Source organism: Megascapheus bottae, chromosome 5 (assembly GCF_031878675.1).
Source record: "Megascapheus bottae isolate mThoBot1 chromosome 5, mThoBot2.hap1, whole genome shotgun sequence".
NCBI classification, from domain to species: Eukaryota; Metazoa; Chordata; class Mammalia; order Rodentia; family Geomyidae; genus Megascapheus; species Megascapheus bottae.
Window position 1 is genome coordinate 59,758,688 of NC_143513.1, and position 13,090 is coordinate 59,771,777.

General features: G+C 39.7%; 1 protein-coding gene across 1 annotated transcript in view; it reads left to right on the forward strand.

Annotated features, from left to right (window-relative positions):
• The first annotated feature begins 267 nt into the window (after window positions 1–267).
• The window catches only part of Capza2 (capping actin protein of muscle Z-line subunit alpha 2), a 33,734-nt gene continuing 20,911 nt past the window's right edge, over window positions 268–13,090 (forward strand). Inside the window, exons 1-2 of the mRNA XM_090333189.1 lie at window positions 268–426; window positions 12,202–12,265. Of these exons, the coding sequence (XP_090189315.1) occupies window positions 388–426; window positions 12,202–12,265 (103 nt within the window). The 5' untranslated portion in view covers window positions 268–387. The remainder of the gene's footprint in view (window positions 427–12,201; window positions 12,266–13,090) is intronic.

The following is a 13,090-nucleotide window of genomic DNA, read 5'->3' on the forward strand; positions in this document are numbered from 1 at the left end:
GCTTTACATTGGTTCAGGTTTTCGCAATCCGGCTGGCAGCCTTCAGCACTTCACGGGAACATCACCAAGGGCTCAGCAAGTACCTGTGCCAGTGGGGGTGCGTGTGGCCCTAGGTGAGGCGAGAAACGTGCAGCCAGGATGCTGAGGAGTCATCGCAGGCGGTAGGAATGGCTGGTCCCCCTCCTAGTCGCTGAGGCGCCGCGCATGCGTGTCGTCGCGCTCGGGGCCTCAGGCCGGGCGGGGGAGGCGGGGCCTCGAGGCGCGTGCGCGGCGGCCAGGGCGGCCGGCCCCTCCCTTGGCGGGGGCGCGCGGCGCGCAGGACCGCACGGAAAGGGGGAAGTCAGGTGGCCGCTGCCGCCGTCGCCACGGTTTGTCGCCAGAAGGAAGATGGCGGATCTGGAGGAGCAGTTGTCTGATGAAGAGAAGGTAAGAGCGACGGCGGCGGAGGTGGCCGGATCGGGTCCGATGGCTGCGGTGGAGCCGGGGCACGTCAGCCCGAGGGGGGCCGCCGCGGAAGGGCATTGGCCGCGGGCCGTGCTCCCGACGCCCGTTCCCCCCCCCCCCCCCCCCCCCGCTTCCTGCGCCCGAGTCCGGCCCCCGTCCATCCCCGAGGCCCCAACGCGGGGGCCGGTCTCCGCCGGGCCTGCTCGCGGCGCGCCTTGTAAGGGTGTGTGCTCCGAAAATAGGCGGCGGAGCCCGCAGGCCTGCGCGGGGGCACGGGGCCGGGGGCGCGGGCGGAGGCCGCGGGGGACCCGGCCTTGGGTCCTGGGCCCTGGGCCCGGCCGCTACCGCCGGGGGCGGGGGGGGGGCTAGATCTGGGTCCCGTCCCCACCCCCAGAGCCGACCGCGGGTCGTACCCGGCCGGGAGGCCTGGCTTGGGAGTGAGGGGCGAGGGAGAAATGGCAGAGGGAGCAGACCTTTCACTTTTCCCCTCCGGGGAGGGGAAGGCTTCCTTTGCTGAATGTCCAGGGTGTTCCCTTTCCTGGTGGAGATCTCTTAACTCCACCCCCGTCCCCGTCTCCCCCCTCCTTCCTTTCTCCCCCCCCTCCCCCTGATTTCTTTGCTATTCGGCTGGATCAGGAAGCTTCTCAGCACTCATGTGCCCTGGAGACAGCTGTAACGTGGCTCACAAAAAGACCCCCTCGCCCATGGCTGCTTTCCGCCGGCGTTTGGCAGCTGGTTCCCCCCTCCTCCTCGGGGGCGGGGAGGTGGGGGAGGACGGTTTGGTGACACCCACCCCACCAGAGTTCTCCTGAGGAGGGGAGCCGGTGCATCTCCTCTATTGTATGTTCGATGTGGTGACACCAAGAAAACCAGATCAGCGACCCAAGTTGTCATGTGAAATAAGAAGATCTGATGGTGGAACTGGCTCTCTCGGAATCTGCCCATTTCCTGTGGCTACTGTGAAGGCCGGGAGGGTGGGGCGAGGAGAGTCCTACTTTTTTGCGGTGTTTCCTGAAAAAAGAACCCCTGGTGGGTCCTGCTCCCCCCCCCCCACTCCTCCCCAATCTTAGAGGTAATTGAAATGGCAGTTACAGCTTTTGAAGTGTCCACTCTTAACACTACTTCTTCCTTTTTTAAGTTCCACATCGGTACAGCCGTATAGGAAACACACAGTTACGTTCTGGTGTTTTAACAAATGATCACATAAACCCTAGGATCTTTCCAGTGTAAGAACCCTGCACTCTGGCTTTGTATTGTATAGGGTTCTGTCTCCTTCCAGATGTGAGCTTGTAGAAGGTAGAACTAATCTTCATTTCGGGAAATGTTTTCTTCTACGCTCTTTAGTGAAAGTGATGATAAAACAACAAAATGGGAGATCACCATCACTGTGCATATCTCACAGACTCATTAGGCAAATCCATACATCCCAAAGTTGCCCTATAGTATTCACATGTGCATAAGTTGGTGGATGAAAATGAGTGCACACACGTCCATATATTTAAAAGTAGTAAATAATACGAGGCAGTTTTGAAAAGGGATTTTCCATTTTCTGTCTTACCATTCTCAAGGGTTATAAGTAGCCAAAGGGGCTGGAAAGATAGCCCAGGGAAGAGTATTCGGTGTGCCAGTCAATGTAGACCTAAAATAGTGAACATTTTTCAAAATGAGTGATGACAAGATTCCTTATATGGCAATCAGGCTGCTGTTTCCTGAGGCAGGGGCGGTCTTTAAATTTGCCTTCTAGAGTAATGTTTGAGCAAATGTTCTTGTTTTTATCTTGAGTTTTGTAAGAACATTCTTATGTATAGATTTTTCTACATGTATTTTCTAGCTTAAGAAAAACATTGACCAAATCTTGAGGTTAAATTCCAGTAATAATATGAGTAGAAATTTTAATATCCTTGTCAGTTGTCTAAATATTCTCTTTATCTTTTGGGAAGGAAGTGTTGGTTAGAGGATCAGGAGGAAATGGAGAGGATTTAGAGGTGATTTAAAAAAAAAACTAATACTTAAATAATCATGTTACTTATTTTGCCTCCTTGTTTGTAACTTTCAGACATGAGCTTTTAATACTTTGGAGCTTTTGGATCTGTAAGAAAGGAAGTAAGTGGTTACCATGTAAATATAAGTACTTTTTATATAATTAGCTCAAAGACAAATACACATATTGTTTGAAGATTGAGATAGGTTGTTTTATTTTTACTATTTAACGAACTGGTAAGTTTCAAAAACTTTTAAGTATTTTGCCCAAGGACACCTAGGAAAGAAATGGTAGGGATTAAGGAAATTTAAACCCAAGTTTGCCTGACTCCAAGAGTCATGTTCTAATGACATCATGCTCTCTTATTATAGGACTGTCTTCTGGGCTTGTATTTCAGTATTAATTTGTTGACAGGTAATTTTGAAAAAGGGAGAACAATGATTCTTTTTTTTTTCTTTTTAAATAAAAATTGTAAATATGTTTTAAACATTAGTACCGGTTCTACATTTGTGTTTATTGTTTTAGATCAAAGTTTATTATTTAACACACTGAAATGTTTGATACCATTTTATAATATTGTAATACTTTATCTTATTTTTTCATGTATGCCCTGTGGTAGAGAGCAGTTTAGTAATTAAACATGTTGTGGTGATCCACACTTGTGGCCATCCATACCTGCCTAGCATTTGGGCATGTGAGGTAGGAGAATCAGAGTTCTGAGGCCAGATTGTGTCACAGAAGCAAAATAGAAAGAGAAGTGAATTTAGAATGATTTTTTTCCCCCTCTTAAGTCATGTATAATTGCTTTTCTCCTTGGGCCACTGGGTTAGTAGCCAGTAAATTTAGATGAAATGCAATGAAATTTCTTTAATGTTATAGTGTGCTCCACAGACTTTTTACATAGTTATGGAAACTAAACTTTAAAAAAAAAAAGTGATTCTCATTTTCTGTTTTTGGTGCAACTGTATTCCCAAAAAAAATTGTAGTGAATTTGGAATTGTATGCAATATGGCGTAGGTCCTAAATAAAAAGTAATTCCCAAACCTTTCAGAGGGAAGATTTATTGCTAAGAACAGACTTTACTTCTTCTCTTCCTGCCCCTCATACCTTTCTCGGGTGATTGGATAATCTCTTGCAAAACTTTGACTTTATGTTACTGCAGATGTATGTCAGGTACAAAGCTGTAGCTCTAACTCCTTTGCTAGACATTGGTCACACATTTTTTTTTTTTTTTTTTTTTTTGCCAGTCCTGGGCTTGAACTCAGGGCCTGAGCACTGTCCTTGGACTTTCTCAAGGCTAGAGCTCTACCACTTGAGCCTCAGCAGCACTTCTGGCTTTTTTCTATGTATGTGATACCGAGGAATCGAACCTGGGTCTTCATGCATGCTAGGCAAGCACTTTAACCACTAGGCCAAACTCCCGGCATGGTCACACATTTTTATCTACTGGTTATGTTCACAGGAAATAGTTAACTAGATGTGATTGGTAGATCCTTTTATGATTATTATTTTTTTTTTTTTGCCAGTCCTAGGGCTTGAACTCAGGGCCTGAACACTGTCCTTGGACTTTCTCAAGGCTACAGTGCTATCACTTGAGCCACAGCACACCATTTCTGCCTTTTTCTATATATGTGGTATGGAGGAATTGAACCTGAATTTTCAGGTTCATGCGAGGCAAGCCATCTACTACTAGGCCAAACTCTCAGCCCCTAAGTAGAGCCTTTCTAAAAGCAAATTGATAACCAGCATTCTTTATCCCAAAAGGGAGGCAAAATGTCTCCTTATTCCCATTGTTTTAGGACTTTAGACTTCAGTTTTATATTAACTTCCATTTAATTTAGAATGTACTTTATACAATTTAAATTTTGTCGTTTGTTTTTGCCAGCCCTGGGGCTCCAGCTCTGGGCCTTGGTGATGTCTTTGAGCTCCTTTTTGTCCAGGGCTAGTGCTACCACTTAAGCCACAGTGCCACTTCCAGATTTGTTATTAATTGGAGATAAGAAGTCTCACTGACTTTCCTGCCCTGATTGAGCCATCAGCACACAGCTCTATACTTTCTAATTTTTATCATCAAAAATGTGTCCTGTACATTACATTGCCAGACAGTGGTAGCTCATACCTATAACCCTATCCACTTAGATGGCTGAGATCAGAGGAGTGTAGCCTAAAATAAGTCTAGACAAACAAATCCAAGATACTTTTACCTCTAAATAACCAGCATAAGGCCAGAAGTGGGGGCATTGCTCAAGTGGTAGAGCACCAGATGTGAGTGAATGCACCCAATAAATGTATCTGTTTTATACAAATGTATAAATATCTATTTTACACAAATAACTTTTGTGTTGTTGGTACCAATTCAGTATCTCCTGTCAAATGCTATATAATTAACGGTAGGCATTTCTCTGCTCAACTCATCATATTTCCCTTGAGTACTCCTAGGTCTGCCCTCTTTTTTGAAAATATTACTCATTTTTTAATATTTAGCTCAAATCATATGGTTCACTTAATCTCCTTTCTGAACTTTAGATTTATACATCACTAATAATGAATTTTTTTTGTCAGTCCTGGACTGGGCTTGAGCTGAGGGCCTGAGCATTGTCTTTGGGTTTCTCAAGGCTAGAGCTCTACCACTTGAGCCACAGTGCCACTTCTGGCTTTTTCTATGTATGTGGTACCGAGGAATTGAACCCAGGTCTTTGTGCATGCTAGGCAAGCACCGTGCCACTAGGCTAAACTCCCAGCCTACCTTTCCCTTTTTATTGAAATTCTTAAGTACAGAAAACTGATACTAAACACTTGGCATCTGCTGCAGTCTGCATATGGTAAGTAGCTTATTTCAATAACTGAGTGACAGTGTAAGTTTTACAAAAAGTAGAACTAGCATATAATGATAGGGTTTTGAAAGAAAAGCTAGCATGGCTAATTTTTTTAGATCTTGAATGCCTAAATTTTTTATTTCTGAATAGTGCTATAGTTTGAAAAGATTTAGATCATCAAATGAAATTCCTGGTGCTTTTCAAAATAAAGATGATATTGACTAAAATTGAAATGCTAAATATTCTTCATAAGCAGCTGACATGTTTTTCCCTTGCTTGTACAATCATAGCTCACTTCAGAAATTCAGGGTTTATAGAAATAATGTTACCTTTGCATTTCATCACAATATAAAATTAGTAGTGGTTTAACACAAAATTAGTATTAACCAAATACTACATTCTACCAGAAAGCTCTTAGTTTGGAAAATACTCATCTATAATCTGATTCTGTAGATGAGTTCTCTCATTGAACCCACTCTTACTGTAGACAATTTTTTGATGGGCACTGGAATTTTTCAAACATCATTAAGACAAATTTGTAGTACATTTTGTGCATTTAGAAGTTTTTTTTCATTAACAGTAATTCAATATAGACTATTACATAATATTAAGGTTAAAAACATAGATATGAAAGCACTCAGTGCTTAGGGCACTGATGGCTCTTAACTGTAATCCTGGCTACTTAGGAGTCTGAGATCTGAGTGGCACAGTTTGAAGCCAGCCTTGGCAGAAAAGTCTGTGAAACTCTTATCTCCAATCAAATAGCAACAGACCAGAATGGAAGTATGACTCAGATGGTAGAACTCTAGTCTTGAGTGAGAAAGCCAAGTAAGACCATGAGGATATGAGTTCAAGCTCTGGTACCAGCACAAATTAAGTAAAAATTAAGTTAATGAATATATAGCTCTAAGGACAAATTACAATTTTTTTTTTGTCGGTCATTGGGCTTGAACTCTTGGGCCTGGGCACTATTCCTGAGCTCATCAGCTTGAGGCTGCCACCCTACCCCTTGAGCCACAGTGCCACTTCTAGTTTTCTAGTTAATTTTCGGTCTTTAGTGCTCTGGCTGGCTTTGGACTGTGATCCTCAGATCTCAGCCTCCTGAATAGCTAAGATAACAGGCATGAGCCAATCATGCCTGGCTACAAAATAATTTTTCTGGTCAGTTGGAGGCTTGAACTCAGGTCTGGATGCTGCCCTGAGCTCTTTCCCTGAAGACTAGTGCTCTACCATTTTGAGCCATAGATTATAAGTGAGCCACCAGTGCCTGGATAAAATACTTTTTAAGATTGAAAATCATGATAGTAAAACTTGACCAGTAATTTCATACTCTTATAACTGGTTCCATAAAAATACTATGGATGTTGTTCTTAAAATGAGTTTTAGGAACTGGGTCCCAATGAGTTATGACTAATTCTAGCTATTCAGGAGGTTGAGATCTGAGGATTACGGTTCAAAGTCAGACAGGGCATTAAAAATCCATGAGACTCTTATCTCTAGTTAACCATTAGAACACCAGAAGTGGTGCTGTGGTGCTGTGGCTCAACGTGGTAGAGCCACTAGCCCTAAACTGAAGAGCTCATGGACAGTGTCCAGGCTCAGAGTTCAAGCCCCACAACAGACACAGACAGACACACATGTGTACATGCGCATACACAGACATTTTTTTGGAGGGGGGGACAGGAGCATGGCCCAGTGGTAGAGTGCTTGCTTAGCATGCATGAAGCCCTGGGTTTGATTCCTTGGTTCTACATACACTGGCCAGGAGTGGTGCTGTGCTGCTGTGGAACAAGTGTTAGAGTGCTAGTATTGAAAAAGCCCAAGGACTGTGCCTAGGGTTGGCAAAAACCTAAAAGAAAAAGAAAAATGAGTTCTAGATTTTATTCTGAAGTTAGAAATAAAAGTTACATACTTGTCCATATGACGTTTCTTTGTTTTAACTATTGAATTTAATGGCAGAGAACTTTTTTACATATTTTAGTTCATATGTTTCTTTCTTTTTAAGACTTTGGAATGTTTGTGAGTAATTTTAATAATTTTGAACATGAAACAATTTCATAGTATGGAGTTTTCAACTGTATCATGTCAGTTCTCAGAATGTTTGCTATTTTGGAGCATTTTAATTTTAGGGCTGAGTACAGTAGGAAGAATAAAGAAGGCGAGTACCTTATTTATTTTCCTATCAGAATCACTTGGAGAGATTCTCTAAAAAATAGAATTCTAGGTCTCAACTGTCTGGAGATTGTTTTTGTTTTCATGGGTAGGGAATCTTTCTGCCAAGGGCTATTTGGATATTTATAACATCATTCAAAGGCCATATAAAATTATCAATGCTGACAGATGACCTCAGGCAGCCAATGAGAAGCATACCTGTCTGTCCTCTTGTGTACATGATTTCTCAGACCTTATATGGCCCTTGGCCTGACTTTCCCTACCCTGGGTTTGTAGGTCTGGAATGGAACTTAGAATTCTGTATTTCTTTCTGAAGCTTTCCAGGTGACTCTAACAGACATCTATATTTGGTAAATTCCTACCCTCCCCTCATGTCTCCTTCCTTGATCATGGTAGAGATAACTATGTGTCATGCTGTCCAGCCTGTAGAGGCTAAAATAATGTGAATGTTAAATAATATAAGAGCAAATTGATAGTCCATTTTTCTAAACCAACAGCTTATTTAAAAATTTCCAATGTTTCTCATAAGTAATTTATAACTCATTACTAAAGTTACTTGTTAATGCAACTCAAAAATGGAGAATTGGCTCCTTTAAAATCAAGCTAAATAATTTGAGGATAGAAGACTTAATTACTTGAGTTTTACATAATTAAAATATCTTGTCAATCATTTTTAATTGAATACTTCACAACCAACTCAAGATTATGGAGAAAATAAAATGTTCTTCTCTAGACTTTATAATGAAACAAAGGTAATTTCTTCAGTATTTCATCTATGCCTAAACATAGTTACCTTAATTACACTGTAAAAATTGGTTACCTTTCCAGCCCCTTTGTTTTCAAAGTTCTCCAAAGTGTAGCCTTAATTTAATCTGGAAAGTTAGAGGGAGACTTTGTGTACTGTTATATTTGGATGATTAGAATTGTATTTGTAAAGGACTCTTAACTGCTGTAAAACTTAAGGCCTTATACTTTTGCTGGGTATTCTTGCTCATTGTTCTGCCACCTGAGTCAAGGCTTCAGACCAGTTTTAGCAGATTAATGATCTTAATACAAACACAAAAACTTTTAAGAATGGTAAGAGTGGAGAAGAATTTTTTTTCTATTTCTGAATACTTCATTGTGTATAGGGGATGTTGTTTAACACAACTGTAGTAAAATTACCAAACTTAAAGAATTTGTACTATAAATTTTATCACTGATTCCTGTAATGCATTTTAACAGTCTCAAACACAACCTGACTGAATTTTGTGTGGAGTCTAGCCTTTAATTCTCAGCATTGTTTATCTTTTTATTTTTAGACAAGTTATTTTCTAGACTGTTTTCAAACTTGATTGTTTGATGTTTCCTCCTGACTAATCAGTATGAATTTTGGGCAGGAATTTCACAGAAGTGATGTTGTATTTTCAGTGTATCCTCCACAAAAACACAGAAGTGAATTTTTTTTAATTTTGATTTAAAATTTTCCTTCACATAAAATTGCTACTTACCTCAAAGCCAGCACAAGCACTAAAGAACTTGTGACTCTTATCTTCAATTAATCACTAGAAAACAGGAAATGGAGCTGTGGCTCAAGGGTAGGGTGGTAACCTTGAGCTGAAGAGCTCAGGAACAGTACTAGGCCCAGAGTTCAAGCCCCATGACCTACCAAAAAATTGCTACTTACCCCTTTGCAATTAAGTATCATGCAATTACTAACAATGCTCATATCATGTTGCTTTAGTATTTTGTGTTCTACTTTTGACATCTGTTAATGATTTTTGTTTTGAGACCTAATTCAGTCATTCCTTCTATACTTTTTAATTGACATTTTCCTATAATGAGGAACTTTCCTTTTTTCCCCATTGTCTATTCACTTATATAAGTATAGAATTATAGATTGTTACTCTGGATTACCATCTGTTTCTTTCATTACTTAGTTTTTTTGCTTGAATTGTAGTTTGCTTGAATTGCATGATTTACCTCATTTGTAAGAACTAGAATATGTCTATGATATTCTTAACAGGGAATCTCAATAATCCAATTGCTGAGTACATAGAACTCATGAAGCATATCAACATAAATTCCAAGATAGGGAAGCAAGATTCTTACTATGTACTGTATGTAGATGCTTGTTTGTTTTTCCAGTCCTGGAGTTTGAACACAGGGCCTGGGTACTGTCCTTGGACTTTTTCAAGGCTGGAGCTCTACCCCTTTAACCCACAGTATCACTTCTGGCTTTTTTTCTGTGTATATGGTACTGAGGAATTGAACCCTGGGCTTCATGCGCTAGGTGAGCCCCCTACCATTAGGCCATGCTTCCCTGTTTTGTTTTGTTTTGTTTTTAGTTTCTGTTAGTCATCTGTGTCTTGTCTTGTATATATGATTGTTCAATATGTGCAAAGGAAAGGGAATCACAGAAACATCAGGACAAAGGATGAACCAAACCAACATTGATACTCATCTGACACTGTTGGATATGAACCATACAACTTGGGGGGTTAAACCAGAGAAAATGAAGGATAGAGTAACAATGTTTAAAAAATATATACTCATTATTTTACTTATGTAAATGTAACCCTCTTGCTTACTTGTGGTCAGTGGTGGGGCTTTATCTCTGGGCCTGGTTGCTGTGCCTGCGTTCTTCAGCTCAAGGTTACCATCCTACCCCTTGAGGGTGATTAATTGGAGGGAAGAGTCTCACAGTCTCACAGACTATTGTGCCCGGGCTGGCTTTGAACCACGATCCTCAGATCTCAGCCTCCTGAGTAGCTAGGGTTACAGACATGAACCACCAGTGCCCAGCTCATTGCTTTTTTAAATAATAATTATAATAACACCTGATTGTCTTCAAAAAACACAAAGCCCACAAGAAAGACAAAGTTTAAAGCAGTGTGGCTGGGCAACACTGGCTTACATCTATAATCCTGGTTAGTCAAGAGGCTAAGATCTGAGGGTCATAGTTCAAGCCAAGCCATGCAGGAAAGTCTCTTGGGTGTCTTATCTCCAATGAATCAAGCAAAGCTGGAGGTAGAATTGGGTCTCAAGTGGTAGAGCACTGTCTTGATCAAAACAAAACAAAAGAACAGCATCCAGGCTGAGTTCATGCCTCAAGACTGGTACCAAAAAAATAAATAAGGAAGGAATGGTGAATAATATTTTTATATTATTTCAAACAGTTGGGCATATCACTGGATGAGAAAGGAGAGGTTTCTTCAGTTTCCCCACTGACCACACACAAGTACTTGCTAGTGCATATAAAAAATGTGTCAAGATATTACACAGAAAAAGTTTTAACAAGGTTTTAATATAGTATTACAGGATAAAAGTTGAGGAAGATGAAAAATAAGGAGAGACATTTCCTGCTTCTAATGCAAGAAATGGCAATAAAGGCAAAATGGTAGTTACTGTCTGTAGTGAGTTACTATGTGTACTTTGTGAGCAGCCTAATCATTAGAGAATGGTTCTAGGTCTATTAGGTGGGTATTGTTTATTATTCTGAAACTCTTTTACTATTGTTTTACTCGAATTTGATAAATGTTGGATACAGGGTTATTGTTGAATGTATAATTGGTTGGTAAAGTTGAGTGTCTTTTGTAAAGTTTGGGTATCTTTTAACCAAAATGCTTAGAATTATATGTATTTTAAATTTAAGACTATTCTGGATTTTGGCTGGGTGGTAACTCATGCCTGTAATCCTAGCTATTCAGGAGGCTGAGATCTGAGGATCAAGTTTCAAAGCCAGTCCTAGCACACAAGGATTTAAGACTCTTATCTCCAATTAACCTCAAAAACGGGAAGTGGGGCTTGGTTCAAGGGTAGGGTGATAGTGGTAGCCTTGAGCTGAAGAACTCAGGGACAGCGCACAGGGCCTGGGTCAGATTCAAGCCTTAGGACCCACAAGAAGAAAAAAAAAGAATATTCTGCATTTTGGAATGCTTGCACTGACTTCAGTAGTTGAGAATCCCTAATCTGAGATAATAAAATCAAAATTGGTAAGGAGTTAAGATTTTTAGATTAGAGATGATATCCTCGGATTTCCCCCTCCAATTTGCAGCTGTCATTTTTTTTTTATCAGAAGTTTTTAAGTTTGATGAAACCAAAGTGATCAATTATCAGTTTTAAGTCCCACACTTTTTTTTTTTTTTTTGCCATTCATGAGGCCTTATTTTGTGATTATTAGTGATTAGAACTGTAATAGGAAACTTGAAGGTATTTGGGTGATAAAATGTCACTGTTTTTAAAATCTTATTAGTACAACTTGAAAATTGGGTAATTCTGTACTTTTTTTAAATTAAAAAAAAAATTTTGCCAGTCCCGAGGCTTGAACTCAGGGCCTGGGCACTGTCCCTTGGGCTTTCTCAAAGTTAGTGCTCTACACTTGAGCCACAGTACCACTTCTAGCTTTTCCTATCTATGTGGTACTAAAGAATTGAACCTAGGGCTTCATGTATGCTAAGATAGCACTCTACCACTAGGCCACACTCCTGGTCCCTACTTTTTTGTTATCAGCAAAGATGTAAGCTATATAATGTGGTTTTTTTTTTTCCATTGATTTTTACATCATATTTCAAATGTCACATTTAACAAACACAAGGGTTCAAGAAGGGAATCTCTATATACAGTCACTGGCACATAGATTTTAGAACATAATTAAAATTAAGCTGAGGGTTTGTATGTCATAGAAACAATTTAATATATATAATAAAACATATCTATAGAGTACAAAGCCCATCATGGATTTTTATGTCTATGTAGTTATGTTTATGTCTCCATGTTTTATGTTTTCTTTCATCATTTCTTTTTCAGGTACGCATAGCAGCAAAGTTCATCATTCATGCCCCGCCTGGAGAATTCAATGAAGTTTTTAATGGTGAGTATTTAATACTAAGGCTTGATACATCACTTTTTTTAAAGCATTTATTTATTGTTGTGGTTGTTGTGATTGTTGTTGTAGTTTTTAAACATAACCACTCAGCCAGATGTGTGCTGAGGGCTTAGGCCTATAATCCTAGTTACTCAGAAGGCTGAAATCTAAGGATTGAAGTTCAAAGCCAGCTTAATCTGGAAAGTTCACAAGACTATATTCTCCAATAAACTACTCAGAAAAAGCCAGAAGTGGCACTGTGGCTCAAGTGGTAGAGCACTACCCTTGAGCATAGAGAGGCTCAGAGACAGAGAGAGCCCTGAGTTCAAGTCTCCCAGGATCAGAAAAACAATAAATGAAACCATAACCCAAATAACTTCTAAGAGCAATAAACATTTTCTGAATTACAGTGAAAATATTAATCTGGATTTTGTAATGAATACAGTGTATTTATGCTATGTGTGATAATTGTGTTCTCGTGTTAATTCAAAAGATTAATTTTATTCTAGTTACTGAAAAGAGTAACATTCTGAGAATTTAGCTTCAACTTTGGTATAAATTGTTTTATTATGTAAGACTGATCACATAACAGAATTTCTCTGGAAAGTTTGTCCTGTTGCTTCAAGTCTTTTCATTTTTTTTCTTTTTCCATTTTTGTTTCTTCAGTGAAACATTTAAATAGTTTAAAAATAGTTTTTCAGTTTTGGTAATTACATAGTACATTTAATTTTTTTTTCTTTTAAAGAAATCCTACTAGATCAATATAAATAGCCAATTAAATATGGGATAAACATTTTTATTATGTTTAAAAGAGAAAATGTAAAAACCCAT